Raw genomic sequence first — 18276 nt, forward strand, 5'->3', positions numbered from 1 at the left:
ACGCCCGGACCAACGTCGAATTTCCTGTTCCTAGGATGCTGCCTGACCTGCTGTGCTTTGACCAGCAACACATTTTCAGCTTCCCTTGCAGGAGAGTCTAGAACCTGATGAAGGAGCAGCGCTCCGAAAGCTAGTGCTTCCAAATAAACCTGTTGGACTATAACCTGGTGTTTGTGTGATTTTAATTTTTAAACTAGAACCAGAGTCTGTTCTCTCGGAATAAGGCATCATACATTTAAGACTGATGAGAAGGGTTTCTTTGTAGAAAAGTGAATCTGTGGAATGCTTTAATGCTAAGTCACTAAGTATATTCGAATCTGAGATAGATTGTGTTTGATCAGAAAGGAAATTGAATATTCAGGGGAAAGGCAGGAAAGTAGAGCTGAAGATGGTCAGAACAGCCACAATCTCACTGAATGGTGTAGCAGACTTAGCTCATTTCTGCTTCGACATCTTGTGGTCTCGTGTGGAATGATGCTATTACAACTTTGAAATGTAGGACTTTTAGAAACTGGCGACCAAGTATCCTGTTCAGCAGGTTTGCTTGCTATCAGATTACAGCTGGGAAAGACTAACCAGTATATTCCTCTCCCATAAAAATTGCTGACAAGGTGTGGCTATGGTAGCAATATTCCAATCCCATTTTGGTAGAAAATGCCTCCTACGCAATGCAGGTAAGCATTCCTGACACGACTATTTGGTTAACAAACATCAAAAATCATTCTTTCAGGATATAATGCTATCAGAATGACTTTTAAACATGCACACCCGTTTTTAATGTATTTGTTAATAAAATGACAAAAGATTAAAATTTCTTTGCATACACCTTTTGCAATTAATGAAGTTAATGATTGATTGATTTATTTTTTTGTCATGTGGTATTTTGTTAAAAAATAAGGTGAAATATGTTGTATGGTGTTGCCACTCTCCAGCGCCATCTTAAAACACAAATAGGCCAAAACGTAGAATATCAAGCCAAAAAAATAAAGGAAGGAAAAAGTGTTAAACATTACTGTCCTCCTTGTTATATGCTCTGCCATGGACCAAGAGCTGATGGCCAGGCATGTGTCCCTTCACTGCCCACTTGCCACTAGAAACAAAGTTGCCACTCTTTGGCGTCATCTTGCCTCCCCGAAGTCCTTGACCATCACTACGTCCTCACTGAACCTCACCGCTGGTATCGTACTGGCCCGAACTCAACTCCACCACCACCACAAGTCTGCTTTGGGCCCACCTCACCGATGCCGCCAGGTCTCAAATTTGGCTGCTGCCTCCATGAATTGAGCTGGATACAGACACTGCCGGGAACCCACCTCTCCTCAGCTGCAGCAGCCATGACTCAGCGCTAGGAACACCTCGACAATGTAGATGCTGCCGGGAACCCAAACCCACCACCGCCACGTATCCGTGATGGTCCCACTTGAGTACCCACTGGGCTCACTCACCACCAATGCCATCGTCGTCAACAAGAGACAAATAAAATAAGAGGGGGAAGAGAGAAAAAAAAATAAAAAGAGCCCTGGTCTCGCAAGCTCTATTCCACAATCAAATTACTGGCAGAGAATATGAACATAGAGACTTTGAGAGTACCTGCCCAGTAATAGTATCTGTCATTTTTTTTTATGAGCTCATTCGAAGTGCAAGGATCGAATCTGGAATCCCAATTTATCTCCCATGGTGAATGCATTGGAGAACACTAGGCAGGCTTGGCCACAGTCTCAGTCAACCATGTGTGTTCCTCTATTCTATTCCTGAAGTTTTTGAGTCCCTTGGGTGAATTTGTAATTACGCTTGTGCCAGTCACATCTTTAAAGTTGTCTCTCCCTTATTGGAGACTGCTGTTGCTTGACATTTGTGTGTTACAAATATTAGCTGCCACTTTTCAGTCCAAGTCTGGATATCGTCCAGGTCGTGCTGCAGTTGGACATTGATTACTTCCAATATCTGAGGACTTGTGAATGGTCCTGAACATTGTGCAGTCATCAGTGAACATCTCCACTTCTGATGTTATGGTGGAGTGAAGCTGGGCCGAGGGCACTACCCAGAGATGTCCTTGGAGATGAGAAGACTGACCTCTAACAACTATAGCCATGTTTCTGTGTCATGTATGACTCCAACTCACCTAACTCCATCCAATATAAATTACAAAATGTTGAGGCCTTTGCACAGTCTCCCTTTTGGGACTCCGCTTATCATTGCCTGCCAATCAGAAGAAGACCATACTCTGACTGGCTGACAGAAAACAATGTTCTGTTTATTTCTAATACATTACCTAAGCTTTAGTTCTATACTATAACCTTTTCAGATGATACCTTTTATTAATTGCCTTCTGGAATCCAAGTCTGTAGATTCTATGGAGAGTGTTGCACCTTCAAAAAAATACTAATAAATTAGTTAAATATGATTTCCCTTTCAGAAAACCAGCTGAAAATGTGTTGCTGGTTAAAGCACAGCAGGTTAGGCAGCATCCAAGGAATAGGAAATTCGATGTTTCGGGCATAAGCCCTTCATCAGGAATGAGGAGAGTGTGCCAAGCAGGCTAAGATAAAAGGTAGGGAGGAGGGACTTGGGGGAGGGGCGATGGAGATGTGATAGGTGGAAGGAGGTCAAGGTGAGGGTGATAAGAGCTTCTGTGCAGAGGAGATGACCTGGGGGGTGCAGTGAGAGAGAGACTCACTGAAATCCTTGTAGAGGGAGGAAGAGAGCTTCTTCAAGGAAGGCATCCTTGCAAGAGGATTCGCAGTAGGTTAAAATCTTCAAGTAAAAAGTGAGGTCTGCAGATGCTGGAGATCACAGCTGAAAATGTTTTGCTGGTTAAAGCACAGCTTTACTTTCAGAAAACCAGGCTGACTCTCCCCAGTGTGGAAGAAAGTGACAGCAGCCGTAATTGTGAATTCCTTCCGCCACTCTGGGCTCAAGGAGACAATGACTCAGCAAGATACTGAAAACATTACGTGTGGCTAGCCACACGTAATGTGAAGGCTCGTATTGTTCACGTAGTGAGAGGCTGGCGCAGAAATTCAACCAGCAACAACTATGAAACCTACACAGAGGTGTATGAAATCTTTTATTGCACAATGAGCAATGAGAGAGATGCAGTATGTTTTTAATCTGAGACCACTGAATGTCCATCTCCAGAATTCTTTGCTTTCCTTACTGAAGCAGCAGAGTGTGTGGATATGCTCCAGGATTTCGCACGGCAGCGCAAAGTCATGTTTGACTATATTAATGACTTGGCTGATAGAATATTGTTGGATGAGTGCTATGCAAAGCAGAAAAGGATCAGACTTATACCAGATACATATCCGGAGTATACAGTGGGTCAGAAAATAAATCTTGGAGATGATGAGGAAATATAACGATGGAAGTACATTAATCATGGGTGACTTTGTTTCCTTGTAGATTGGGATAGTCAGATTGGCTGGCTGAGGAAGAAGTCCCTATGTATTTAGGACAGTTTCCTAGGACAAAATGTTATGGTCAAATCATGGAAGAGCTTAAAACTGTATAAAATTTCATTTGAGAGATTGTGTATGATTCTGGTGGCCACATTACAGGAAGGATGTGGAGGCTTTGGAGAGGGTGCAAAGGAGGTTTACCAGGATCTTGCCTGGATTGGACTGTATTCGCCATAAGGAGAGGTTTTGACGAGAGTATCAAGGCTAAGGATGACCTGATCGAAGTATATAAATTGACAAAAAACATGAATGGTCAAGTCTTTTTCCCAGGGTGGAAATATGAAATACTAGGTTTAAGGTGAAAGGGGGAAAGTGTAAAGATGAGGCAAGGTTTTTAGACAGGGTGGTGGCTGCCTGAAATGTGCTCTGAGGAGAGGTGGTTGAAGCAGATTTGATAATGTTTAAGAGGCATTTAGAGAGACACACATGAACAAGCAGGGAGTAAAGGGATATGGACCATGTGCAGGTCGATGGAATTAGTTTATTTCATATCATAGAATCCCTACAGTATGGAAACAGGCCATTTAGCCTAACAAGTCCATACCAACCCTCTGACGAGCATCCCGCCCAGACTCAACACCCTACACTTTGCCTGTAAACCAGCATTTGCTCAGGCTAATCTACCTAACCTACACATCCCTGGACACTACAGGCAATTTAGCATGGCCAATTATCTAACCTGCATGTCTTTGGACTGTAGGAGGAAACCGGTGCACCCAGGGGAAACCCGCAGACAGTTCCAAAGATATGCAGGTTAGATAATTCACCATGGGTAGTCTCCCAAAGGTAGAATTGTGCCCAGGTTCCTGGCGCTCTGAGGCAGCAGTGCTCACCACTGAGCCACAGTGCTGCACAATCGTTTAGAATGGGCATCCTGATTGGCACAGACGTGGTGGGCCGAAGGGCGGGTTCTGATGTTCTATGTCCTAAATGGGCTAAAACCTGAGACAGAGTTGCTACTGGATAGGCTGTCTGTATTTAAAAGTTCATTAAGTCACAAGGACTGAATGAGATGTTCTTGAGGACACAGAGGGAAACAAGGTTAGAAATGGTGGAAGTACTAGCTGTAATCTTCCAATCCTTGTTAAGTATATGTGTAGAGCCAAAGGACTGGAGAATTGCAAAACCTAAATGCTTCTTTAAAAGGTACCAGATTGGAAGGCCAATGGATTTTGAGAGAGTTGAAGTGAAGGGTAATTATTAGTTGGGGTGGAGTTTACTTATTTAGTCTCTGTTTTGAATATACACATATTCTCTGGGTGGAAAATTGCAAACATTTACAAGTCTCTTCCTGAACAAATCCCTCCTACAGTCTCAGTCTTAAATGCTCTACCCTTTTCTATAAAATGATGACCCCCAACTCTTCAACTCCAACCAGAGTACACAGTGTCTCAGCACATACCATGTAAGCCCACAGATAGTTTTATTCCAGTGTCATTACCTCTGACTTTTCTGAACTCTTGTGGAAAGAGACACTTTCTGCGTAATATCTCTTTTTTTTTAACAGAACTTCCGTCTCATTCAGGAAACAATCTAGTGAACCATTAACACCTCTCTTGGACTCATTATTCCGTGGGCAAGGAGTTTAAAACTACTGATTATAAATGATTTGGAGGTGTGGGTGTTGAACTGAGGTGTACAAAGTTAAAAATCACAACACCAGGTTACAGTCCAACGGGTTTAATTGGAAGCACTAGCTTTTGGAGCACCGCTCCTTCACCAGGTGGTTGTGGACGACACGATTGTAAGACACAGAATTTATAGCAAATTTATAGCTATAAATTTATATTTATAACTTGGTGTTGCATGATTTTTAACTGATTTATAAAATTGGTGTTTGAACAAAAAATTGGAGCCTTCATTTCAAAGTTTTTTTGATACTCGGCCCCTGAAGTATTTTGTTCTTCTTTCTAGCCTCTCTTGAATCGGAATGGCACGAGTCAATCAACATGGAAAGACTTCCGTAAAAAGGTGCAGTTGCTTGTGCCTTACATGTGGCCAAAAGGGAATATATTACTGCAGGTCCTGGTCCTGTTCTGCTTGGGTCTCCTTGCAACAGAACGAGTCATTAATGTGTTTGTGCCTATCTACTACAGAAACATTGGTAAGTTCTTACACTTTTTTTTTAAGCACCCCTGAAAAAAATAACTTTTGTGCTGACACTGAATATGGGGAACATGCTGTAAAGTTGGAAATATTCTCCATGTGACAAGTTATGTCTGTACATCTTCAGCGAGACACCAAAATTTGAGGTGTAGTGGACAGCGAAGAAGGTTACTTCAGAGTACAGTAGGATCTTGATCAGATGGACCGAGGAGCGGCAGATGGAGTTTAATTTAGATTAATGCGAGGTGCTGCATTTTGGAAATGCAAATCAGGGCGGGACTTATACACGTAATGGTAAGGTCCTAGGGAGTGTTGCTGAACAAAGAGGCCTTGGAGTGCAGGTTCACATTTCCTTGAAAGTGGATCTCCGGTAGATAGGATATTGGTTAGGCCACTTTTGGAATATTGTGTGCAATTCTGGTCTCCCTCCTATAAGAGGGATGTTGTGAAACCTGAACAGGTTCAGAAAAGATTTACAAGGATGTTGCCAGGGTTGGAGGGTTTGAGCAAGAGGCCAGGGCTGTTTTCCCTGGAGCATCAGAGGCTGAGGGGTGACATTACAGAGGTTTATAAAATCATGAGGAGCATGAATAGGGTAAATAAACAATATCTTTTCCCTGGGTGGGGCAAGTTCAGAATTAGAGGGCATAAGTTTAGGGTGAGAGGGGAAAGATTTAAAACGGACCTAAGGGGCAACATTTTCACACAGAGGGTCATAAGCATATGGAATGAGCTGCCAGAGGAAGTGGTGGAGGCTGGTACATTTACAACATTTTTAAAGACATCCGGATGGGTATATGAATAGGAAGAGTTCGAGGTGATATGGGGCGGGTCCTGGCAGGTGGGACTAGATTGGATATCTGGGTCAGCATGGACGAGTTGAACTGAAGGGTTTGTTTCTGTGCTGTACATCTTTATGACTCCAAGTGGATGATCCTTCTCGATCACTTCTGGAGTTCCATATCATCAATTATGCTAATCTTTTGTCAAATCAATTCACTCCAAACGATTTCAAGAAACACTGAAGATACTAGATACTGCAAAAGCTATGGGCCATGACAATATTCCAGGCGAAAATGGGGACTGCAGATGATGGAAACCAGAGTCTAAATTTAGAATGGTGCTGGAAAAGCACACCAGGTCAGGCAGCATTCGAGAAGCTGGAAAATCGACATTTCAGGCAAAAGCCCTTCATCAGGAATGAAGCAGGGAGCCTCCAGGATGGAGAGATAAAAGATTATCTCCTCGGATTCTGCCTGACCTGCCGTGCTTTTCCAGCACCACTCTAATCTTGACAATATTCGGGCAATAGTACGGAAGTAATCTTTTCCAGAATTAGCTGTGCCCTAGCCAAACTGTTCCAATACAGTTGAACACTGGCACCTACCTGACAATGTAGAAATTTGCCGAAACATGTTCAGTGGCAGAAAGCAAGACAAACCCAATCCAACCAATTATCATCCTGTCAATCTATTCTCTGTCATCCGTAAAGTCCGTAGTCAGATGGCACCAGATTATAATCCAACACGTTTATTTGAAATCACAATCTTTTGGAGTACGGCACCTGACAAAGGAGCAGCACTCTGAAAGCTTGTGATTTCAAATAAGCATGTTGGACTATTTCCTGGTGTTGTGACTTCTGACTTTGTCCACCCAGTCCAACACTGGCACCTCCACATCATGGCTGTCATGAGTAAAGTGACAGAAGATGTCATCAACAGTGCAATTAAGTGGTACTTCCTTGGAACTAACCTGCTCACTGGCACTTCATTTGGACTCAGCTCCTGACCTCATTACAGCCTTAGTAAAGACCTGGAAAACCCAGAGGTGAGGTAAGGGTCACTGCCCTTGGCAGCATTTGGCTGAGTATGATAACAAGGAGCCCTCATAAAACCGGAGTGAATGGGAATCAAGGAAAACTCTCTTCTAGTTGGAATCTTATCTAGCACAAAGGAAGATTCTTGTGGCTATTGGAAGTCAGTCATCTCCGCTTCAGAGCAACACTGCACTGGTTACTCTGGGTCAGTATTTTTAATCAACCTGTTCAGATATATTATGATTCACAGGTGGAGCACGTGGTGATTAAAATAAACTTTGATGTTTTAAAAACAATTCGCATAATAGAAGAGGAAGTTCAGGAGACTTTAGAGAATATAAAGGAGGATAAATCTCCGGAACCTGATCTACTGTATCCCAGAAAGTTGTGGGAAGTACGAGAGGAAATATCGACTTATGAGTCTGACTTTGGTTGTGGGTAAGTTGTTGGAGGTGATTATAACAGATCAGATTTGTGGACATTTAGAGAGACAAAAATTGATTCGGGCTAGTCAGCATGGTTTTGTGCAAGGAAAATCATGCCTCACAAACTTGATTGAGTCTTTTGAGGAAGTTACCAAAAAGATTGATGACAGAACAGTAGACGTTATTTATTTGCATTTTAATAAAGCCTTTGGCAAGATTCTGCCGAATAGACTAATTTGTAAAGTTAGGTAACAACTTTACCTTTACCATGGATAGCCAATCCCTCTACACCTCCATCCACCATGACCAGGGCCTCCAAGCCCTCCGTTTTTTTCCTCTCCAGACGTCCCCAACCAGTACCCTTCCACCGACACTCTCATTCATTTGGCCGAACCGGTCCTCACCCTTAACAATTTCTCCTTTGAATCTTCCCACTTCCTCCAGACCACACATATGGGCCCCAGCTATGCCTGTCTCTTTGTTGGCTATGTAGAACAGTTGATCTTCTGTACTTACACCGGCACCACTCCCCACCTCTTCCTCTGCTACATTGATGACTGCATTGGCGCCACCTCTTGCTCCCTTGAGGAGGTTGAGCAATTCATCAACTTCACCAACACATTCCACCCTGACCTTAAATTTACCTGGACCATCTCTGACACCTCCCTCCCCTTCCTGGACCTCTCCATCTCCATTAATGACGACCGACTTGACACTGACATTTTTTACAAACCCACCGACTCCCACAGCTACCTGGATTACACCACTTCCCACACTACCTCTTGCAAAAATGCCATCCTGTATTCCCAATTCCTGCGCATCCGCCGTATCTGCTCCCAGGAGGACCAGTTCCACCATAGAACACACCAGAAGGCCTCCTTTTTTCGAGATTGCAATTTTCCTTCCCACATGGTTAAAGATGCCCTCCAACGCATCTCGTCCACATCCCGCACCTCCGTCCTCAGACCCCACCCCACCAACCATAACAAGGACAGAACGCCCCTGGTGCTCACCTTCCATCCTACCAACCTTCGCATAAACCAAATCATCCGCCGACATTTCCACCACCTCCAAAAAGACCCCACCACCAGGGATATATTTCCCTCCCCACCCCTTTCCGCCTTCCGCAAAGACCGTTCCCTCCATGACTACCTTGTCAGGTCCTCGCCCCCCTACAACCCCCCCTCCCATCCTGCCACCGCAGAAACTGTAAAACCTGTGCCCATACCTCCTCCCTCACCTCCATCCAAGGCCCTAAAGGAGCCTTCCACATCCATCAAAGTTTTACCTGCACATCCACTAGTATCATTTATCCGTTGCTCCCGATGCGGTCTCCTCTACATTGGGGAGACTGGGAGCCTCCTAGCAGAGCACTTTAGGGAACATCTCCGGGACACCTGCACCAATCAACCACACCGCCCTGTGGCCCAACATTTCAACTCCCCCTCCCATTCTGCTCAGGACATGGAGGTCCTGGGCCTCCTTCACCGCCGCTCCCTCACCACCAGATACCTGGAGGAAGAACGCCTCATCTTCCGCCTCGGAACACTTCAACTCTAGGGCATAAATATGGACTTCAACAGTTTCCTCATTTCCCCTTCCCCCACCTCACCCTAGTTCCAAACTTCCAGCTCAGCACTGTCCTCGTGACTTGTCCGGACTTGTCCTACCTGCCTATCTCCTTTTCCACCTATCCACTCCACCCTCTCCTCCCCGACCTATCACCTTCATCCCCTCCCCCACTCACCCATTGTACTCTATGCTACTTTCTCCCGACCCCCACCCTCCCCTAGCTTATCTCTCCACGCTTCAGGCTCACTGCCTTTATTCCTGATGAAGGGCTTTTGCCCGAAACGTTGATTTCGCTGCACTTTGGATGCTGCCTGAACTGCTGTGCTCTTCCAGCACCACACATCCATAATTTGTAAAGTTAGGTCACATGGAGTTCAGGGTGAGCTTGCCAATTGGACACATAATTGGCTTAACAGCAGGAGACAGAGTAATGGTGGAAGGGTGCTTTTCTGACTGAAGGCCAATAACCAGTGGTGTTCCACAGGGATCAGTTCTGGATCATCTTTTCTTTGTCATTTTGAGTAAGAGATTTGGATGAGAATATAGAAAGCATAATTAGTAAGTTTGCGGACAACAACAAAATTGGTGACATAGTGGACAGTGAAGAAGGTTTTCTAAGATAACAAAGGAATCTTGATCAAATGGGTTGAATGGCAGATGGAGTTCAATCTAGATAAATGTGAAGTATTACATTTTGGTACAACAAACAAGGGTAGGGCTTCTGCAATTAATGGTAGGGCCTTGGGTAGAGTTGTAGAACAGAGGGACCGAAGGGTGCAGGTACATAATTCTTTGAAGTTTGCGTCACATGTGGATGGGGTGATAAAGGAGGCATTTTTCATACTTGCCTTCATTGCTCAGTCCTTTGTGTATAGGAGTCAGGACATTATGTTGAGGTTGTACAGGACATTGGTGAGGCCTTCCTGCAATATTGTGTCCAGTTCTGGTCGCCCAGTTATAGGAAGGATATTATCAAGCTGGGGAGGGTTCAGAAGAGCTTTATCAGAATGCTGCCAGGTATGGAAGGTTTGAGTTATAAAGTAAGGCTGGTACTTTCTTCGCAAGGAAATGGAGAGGTCACCTGATAGAAGTGTATTAAATAATGAGAGGTACAGATGGAGTTGATGGTAGTTGTCTTTTCCCCAACATGGGGAATTTCAAGACTCTGGGCACATTTTTTAGGTGAGAGGAGTGAAATTTTATAAAGACACGAGGCAAATTTTTACACAGAGTGGTTCCATTATGTAATGAACTTAGATTCATAGAGATGTACAGCATGGAAACAGACCCTTTGGTCCAACCCTTCCCTTCAGATATCCCAACCCAATCTAATCCCACCTGCCAGCACCCGGTCCATATCCCTCCAAACCCTTCTTATTCATATACTCATTCAAGTGCCTCTTAAATGTTGCGATTGTACCAGCCTCCACCATTTCCTCTGGCAGCTCATTCCATACACGTACCACCCTCTGTGTGAAAACGTTGCCCCTTAGGTCTCTTTTATATCTTTCCCCCTCTCGCCCTAAACCTAAGCCCTCTAGTTCTGGACTCCCCGACTCCGAGGAAAAGATTTTGTCTATTTATCCTTTCCATGCCCCTCATAATTTTGTAAACCTCTATAAGGTCACCCCTCAGCCTCTGACGCTCCAGGGAAAACAGCCCCAGCCTATTCAGCCTCTCCCTGTAGCTCAAATCCTCCAACCCTGGCCCCTTGTAAATCTTGGATGTGAGAACAATGACAATGTTTGAAAGACATTTGGATAGATAGGAGTAGAAAATGTTTGAAGGAATATGGACCAGAAGCAGGCAAGTGGGATTAGTTTAGTTTTGGATTATTTTCAGCATGGACTAGTTGGACCAAAGGGTCTGTTTCTATGTTGTATGATCTATGATTCCATGAACCAGGGCTTCCTGGTTTATCGGTAGGGATATTAACACTGTACCACAAGAACCCTTCCTAACAACCTTATGCTGCTGTCATAAGGTCAAACATTGACTGTGTATTGAATACTGCTCACCACCATTCGTGACTCTCCACACTGGAGCAGCCATGTGTAGCAAGGACCTGGACACCCTTCAGCCTTGGGCTAGCTAGTGATAAGTAATATATTTGTACCATATTAGTGACAGGTAATAATTTTCTCAAACAAGAGACAATTCACCCATTGCCCCTTGAGACTCATTGGCATTGTCATCACTGACTCCCTCACTCAGTTTACCATTGACCAGCGTGGTTTTGTGCAAGGAAAACATGCCTCACAAACTTGATTGAGTTTTTTTGAGGAAGTTACCAAAAAGATTGATAATGGCAGAGCAGTAGATGTTATTTATTTGGATTTTAGTAAAGCCTTTGACAAGGTTCCGCATAGTAGACTAATTTGTAAAGTTAGGTCACATGGAGTTCAGGGTGAGCTTGCCAATTGGACACACAATTGGCTTAACAGCAGGAGACAGAGTAATGGTGGAAGTGTGCTTTTCTGACTGGAGGCTAGTAACCAGTGGTGTTCCACAGGGATCAGTTCTGGATCATCTTTGGTGACATATTAGTGACAGGCAATAATTTTCTCAAACAAAAGACAATCCACCCATTGCCCCTTGACACTCATCGGCATTGTCATCACTGACTCCTTCACTCTATTTACCATTGACTAGAAGTTAAATTAGAGAGTGTGTTGCTGAAAAAGCACAGCAGGTCAGGCAGCATCCAAGGAGCAAGAGAATCAATGTTTCTGGTATACGCCCTTCATCAGGAATGATCATTTCCTGATGAAGAGCTAATGCCCGAAACATCAATTCTCCTGCTCCTCGGATGCTGCCTGACCTGCTGTGCTTTTTCAGCAACACACTTGCGACTCTCATCCCCAGCGTCTGCAGTCCCTTGCTTTCTCCCAGAAGTCAAATTAGAATGTCATATAAATATCTTGGCTACAAAGGCAGGTCAGAGGGTAGGAACTCTGCAGCAAGTAACCCGCAGTCTGTTTTCCCAATGTCTGTTCACCGTCTATTATTAGAAGATGCCGAAACTCAAAGGTCAGCCAATCGTGACTGACAAAGGAAATTTAGGGATTATATAAAGATTAAAAGAAAAACCTTAAAATAACCACAAATAGTAATACATTTCTGCTTAAGTTCTTTAAGTAAAGCAAAAAGACACCCAAAAACTGCTACAAAAAGGAAAATTGTAATGTGAATTCAATCCAACAAAGCACATGAGAATAGACTGCAAAAACATCTCCCAGGTGTGTAAAAAAAAAAAAGAACTATTTAGCTTGGATGAATGTAGGTCAATTTAAAAACAAAAGATTTAGGAGGATTTATAATTGATAAAGGGGATAAATATATTATATTTGGATTTCCACAAAGCTTTTAATATGGTCCGTGTCATGATTGTAATAACGGCAGCCTAGTAGATCTCATAGAATATGAGTTCCCTGATTGAGGCTGTTAATCTGATCCAGGAGAAAGTGAGGACTGCAGATGCTGGAGATCAGAGCTGAAAATGTGTTGCTGGAAAAGCACAGCAGGTCAGGCAGCATCCAAGGAGCAGGAGAGTCGATGTTTCGGGAATGAGCCCTTTTTCAGGAATCCGTCCTGAGGAAGGGCTCATGCCCAAAACGTCGACTCTCCTGCTTCTTGGATGCTGCCTGACCTGCTGTGCTTTTCCAGCAACACATTTTCAGCTGTTAATCTGGTCCAATTGGCTGACAGACAAGAACAGGAGCCTCCGAGGTTCTATTCACTCTGAGGGAGCTGGATCAGTGTCAAGGACTCTCCATGTGTAAATAAAGGGTGACTTGGTGACAGGATACTGAATTCTGTGGAGTTATTTTTTAAAAAGTTCATTTGTGGGATGTGAGCATTGCTGGCTGGGCCAGCATTTATTTTCTGTCCTTAGTTGCCCTTGAGAAGGTGGTGGTGAGCTGACTTCTTGAACCACTGCAGTCCATTTGCTGTGGGTTGGCCTACAACACTATTAAGCAGAACATTCCAGGAGCTTGACCCAGACACCGTGAAAGGACGGCGATGTATTTCCAAGTCAGGATGGTAATTGGCTTGGAGGGGAACCTGAATGTGGTAGTATTCCCATTTATCTTCCACTCTTGACCTTCGAGATGGAAATGGTTGTGTTTGGAAGGTTCTGAGGATCTTTGCTGAATTGCTGCAATGCATCTCCTAGATGGTACACACTACTGTTGTTAGTGTCGGTGGTGAAGCGACTGGGTACTTATGGATGTAGTTCCAATCAAGAGGGATGCTTTGCCCTGGCTGGAGCCAAGCTTCTTGAATGTTGGAGCTTCAATCATCCAGGCAAGTGGGGAGTATTCTATCGCACTCCTGACTTGGTCATAGAGATGTACAGCACGGAAACAGACCCTTCGGCCCAACTCGTCCATGCCGACCAGCTATCCTAACCTATTGTACCAGCAATTGGCCCATATCCCTCCAAACCCTTCCTATTCATATACCCGTTCAGATGTCTTTTAAATGTTGTAATTTTACCAGCCTTCGCCACATCCTCTGGCAGCTCATTCCATACATGCACCACCATCTGTGTGAAAAAGTTAACCTTTAGTTCCTTCTAAATTTTTCCCTATCTCACCCTAAACCTATGCCCTGTAGTTCTGGACTCTCCCACCCCAGGGAAAAGACTTGTCTATTTACCCCATCCATGCCCCTCATGATTTTATAAACCTCTATAAGGTCACCCCACAGCCTCTGACACTCCAGGGAAAACAGCCTAAGCCATTTAAGCCTCTACCTGTTGCTCAAATCCTCCAAATTCTCAGTGCACCATTTTTCCAAATCTTCCACCTCCTGTCTGTAGTCTGTTTTGTAGACATCTGAGTTTCAACTGACTATGGCGGTGTCATCAGCAAACTTGTAAATGGCATTAGTCTGGTGTTTGGCAATGCAGTCATGGGTATACAGTGAGTACAGTAGGGGGCTGAGTACGCACCCCGGGGGTGGCTCCAGTGTTGAGATGTCCTGGAGCTGAGACAACTGATCTCCAACAACCACAACCATCTTCCTGTGTGCCCGTATGACTCCAACCACCGGACAGCTTTCCTCCGATACTCATTGATTCCAGTTTTGCTGGGCTCCTTGATAAAAGGAGAAAGTGAGGACTGCAGGTGCTGAAGATCACAGTTGGAAAATGTGGTGCTGGAAAAGCACAGCAGGTCAGGCAGCATCCGAGGAATGGGACAGGACAGTGTCAAGACATGATATAAGTTTGGTGGGGCAGGAGCAGGTGAAGATGATAGCTTGACTGGGGCAGTCAAGTTTACGAATTTTGATTAAGAGGTAGAACCAGGCTGTGCAAGGTTCTGGGACTGAGGTTGGAGGCTGTGGATGGAAAATCCCCAGAGACAATGAGGTGGTGAATGGTCTAGGAGATGATGGTTTGGTGATGGAAGGTGAGGTCATGGTCAAGGGGGCAGTAGGAGGATGGGACAGGACAATGTCAAGACATGAGTTAAGTCTCCTCGGATGCTGCCTGATCTGTGCTTTTCTAGTGCCACGCCTTTTGACTCTGGGTTCCTTCATATTCTTTCAAATTTGGTTTTGATGTCAAGGGCTGTCACTGTCACCTCACCTCCTTTCGACAATTCATTGTAGTACTGAGGGTGAGCAGTACTGACAGATGCCGGCTTTCGGAAGAAATATTGAACCAAGCCCTGATTAAAACCGGGGGGAATGGAAAGTGGGTTACTGATATACAGCATTTGATTTATACTACCAAGAATCAAAATCTCTCCAAGACCTCTCCTTGTAGGAGGATATAGAACAAAAACAGTTTTGGTGTATAATGTTGAAGAGAAAATCACTTTCTATCTCTGGACTTCTGATTGAAAGGATTTCCTGCTCACCGTGTTTCAGATCTAAGTATAGCTGGCTTTCATAAGGTGTAAAAAATGAGGTCTGCAGATGCTGGAGATCACAGCTGCAAATGTGTTGCTGGTCAAAGCACAGCAGGTTAGGCAGCATCTCAGGAATAGAGAATTCAACGTTTCGAGCATAAGCCCTTCATCAGGAATAAGAGAGAGAGAGCCAAGCAGGCTGAGATAAAAGGTAGGGAGGAGGGACTAGGGGGAGGGGCGATGGAGGTGGGATAGGTGGAAGGAGGTCAAGGTGAGGGTGATAGGCCGGAGTGGGGTGGGGGCGGAGAGGTCAGGAAGAGGATTGCAGGTTAGGAGGGCGGTGCTGAGTTGAGGGAACCGACTGAGACAAGGTGGGGGGAGGGGAAATGAGGAAGCTGGAGAAATCTGAATTCATACCTTGTGGTTGGAGGGTTCCCAGGCGGAAGATGAGGCGCTCCTCCTCCAGCCGTCGTGTAGTTGTGTTCTGCCGGTGGAGGAGTCCAAGGACCTGCATGTCCTCGGTGGAGTGGGAGGGGGAGTTAAAGTGTTGAGCCACGGGGTGATTGGGTTGGTTGGTTCGGGCGGCCCGGAGGTGTTCTCTGAAGCGTTCCGCAAGTAAGCGGCCTGTCTCACCAATATAGAGGAGGCCACATCGGGTGCAGCGGATGCAATAGATGATGTGTGTGGAGGTACAGGTGAACTTGTGGCGGATATGGAAGGATCCCTTGGGGCCTTGGAGGGAAGTGAGTGTGGAGGTGTGGGCGCAAGTTTTACATTTCCTGCGGTTGCAGGGGAAGGTGCCGGGGGTGGAGGTTGGGTTGGTGGGGGGTGTGGATCTGACAAGGGAGTCACGAAGGGAGTGGTCCTTGCGGAACGCTGATAGGGGAGGGGAGGGAAATATATCCTTGGTGGTGGGGTCCGTTTGGAGGTGGCGGAAATGGCGGCGGATAATACGTTGTATGCGCAGGTTGGTGGGGTGGTAGGTGAGAACCAGTGGGGTTCTGTCTTGGTGGCGGTTGGAGGAGCGGGGCTCAAGGGCGGAGGAGCGGGAAGTGGAGGAGATGCGGTGGAGGGCATCGTCGATCACGTCTGGGGGGAATCTGCGGTCCTTGAAGAAGGAGGCCATCTGGGTTGTGCGGTGTTGGAATTGGTCCTCCTGGGAGCAGATGCGGCGGAGACGAAGGAATTGGGAATATGGGATGGCGTTTTTACAGGGGGCAGGGTGGGAGGAGGTGTAGTCCAGGTAGCTGTGGGAGTCAGTCGGTTTATAATAGATGTCTGTGTTGAGTCGGTCGCCCGAGATAGAAATGGAAAGGTCTAGGAAGGGGAGGGAGGAGTCTGAGACATCATAAGGTGGTTCACTGCACACATCCTGCAAACCCCTATTATTGCCTTATACCTCTGTTGAGCTACTGTATCTGTCTGCCTGCCATCGTTCTTCCAAACATCTGTTCCCATCTCGGTCTTGACTTCTTTTTCTTGTTGAGACTGAAGTCACTGACTGTTAAGATGCTAATCTTCAAACACCCAGAACATATGCTCTGCCAATCGCTATCTTTTTGCCACAATATACTGCATTACATCCTATGACAATTACTTATACTTTCTTTCTTGTTCCTGTGGTTCTAAGCTCTACCTGTCAGCAGAAACTCTTATCACTGACCTTCAGCCGACGTACAGAAGGCTCAAGTTAGATATTTGTACGCTATATAATGATATAAGCTAATTATCAGGAAATATTGAATAAACTATGTCCCTGAGAGTAGAGTGGGCTGAGAAGTTACTTCATAAAAAGGTTCCATTATGAAAATTTGCTGCCATTAACAATGTCCAGGCAGTTGAGTTTGAGAGGTTCAGAAGCCAGGAGAAAGCTGATAGCTCTGCATTGGCTTAGGTCTCTGGGTTGGAGAGCTGTTTCTTTCATTGTTCAGTGCAGCTAAGAGTGGGAGTGAAGGAAGACTACAAGCAGTAACTTTTTGATGCACCTGAGGAACATTGGAGCTCTGAGAAACCTGGAACAGCATCACTTTGGTGAAGCTAACTGCGAAAGAGCTGGAATTGTACCCTTTGAATGGGTTCTGGAGTGCAGTATCGGGAAGCCAGTGGAATATGGAAGGAAGTGTTTGTATTCCTAGCACCTGAGTAGTTATTGAGGCTGTACATGACAGAGTGACCTCCAAGAAAGTTCCATGACTAGATATCCATTTCATTTTTCTTTTGTTTTTCTATTTCTTTCCACTCGCCTATACTCGGACAGTATCAGTGGCGATGTGTTGAGCCAGCATGAACCTGAATTGAAACCCAGCGCAGACTTGTCTGATCTGTTGCAGTTTTTTTTCTTCCTTGACTTTTAACCTTATTTACTTTCTGTGGAGAGCACCTGGCAGCTTCAGATCGGCTCAGCGCGGTCTCGTGGTGGCGACATCATCGGTAGAGGCAAGATGGTGCTGAAGGATGGCAGTGCAGTTCTTTAATGGCAATGCAGCCAGAGAACTTGTGCTGGTGATGGTCTCAATGTCAGGGTGGAAGAGCCTGGATGCAGACCCATGGCTAAGCACTTAAGAAGGACTGTATTGCTAAACTTCTAACTTTATTTCTTTATTTTCAACTTTAATACCCAAGACTTTGTACCTTGGTATTTTGTGCCAAAGGTGGTGCTGGAGAAAGGTGACTTTGTACACTTTTCACACAGTTATCTTCACCAAAGTTTATTACACACAAGAAAAAAACTCAAACTGCATTGCAGTGTACAAGAGCTATCTAAATGATTTCATTGCAAAATCAAAAAGATTCATTCCCTTTATCTCTCAGCAATACCCTAATTCAAACCTCAGTAAAGAATCGTCTGTGTCCATTGTCAACTGAGAAACAAGCTTTAATGTGTTTCCCTTCCAGTAAATGTTACATATTCACTCATCGCTATTTTCATCAGTTAATGTGTCTCCCAGGAAGAAACTGCAAACTCAGCTTAATTATTACCTGGCATGGATTCTCTAAACTCCAGTCTTATCAGCCTTGAATGTTTGCCTCTCAGATAC

General features: G+C 44.9%; 1 protein-coding gene across 1 annotated transcript in view; it reads left to right on the plus strand.

Moving 5' to 3' along the window:
* abcb6a (ATP-binding cassette, sub-family B (MDR/TAP), member 6a) overlaps positions 1 to 18276 on the plus strand; it is a 254471-nt gene that overhangs the window by 48093 nt on the left and 188102 nt on the right. The window contains exon 4 of the mRNA XM_060828218.1: positions 5373 to 5562. Within this exon, the coding sequence (XP_060684201.1) occupies positions 5373 to 5562 (190 nt within the window). The remainder of the gene's footprint in view (positions 1 to 5372; positions 5563 to 18276) is intronic.

Source organism: Hemiscyllium ocellatum, chromosome 7 (assembly GCF_020745735.1).
Source record: "Hemiscyllium ocellatum isolate sHemOce1 chromosome 7, sHemOce1.pat.X.cur, whole genome shotgun sequence".
NCBI lineage: Eukaryota > Metazoa > Chordata > Chondrichthyes > Orectolobiformes > Hemiscylliidae > Hemiscyllium > Hemiscyllium ocellatum.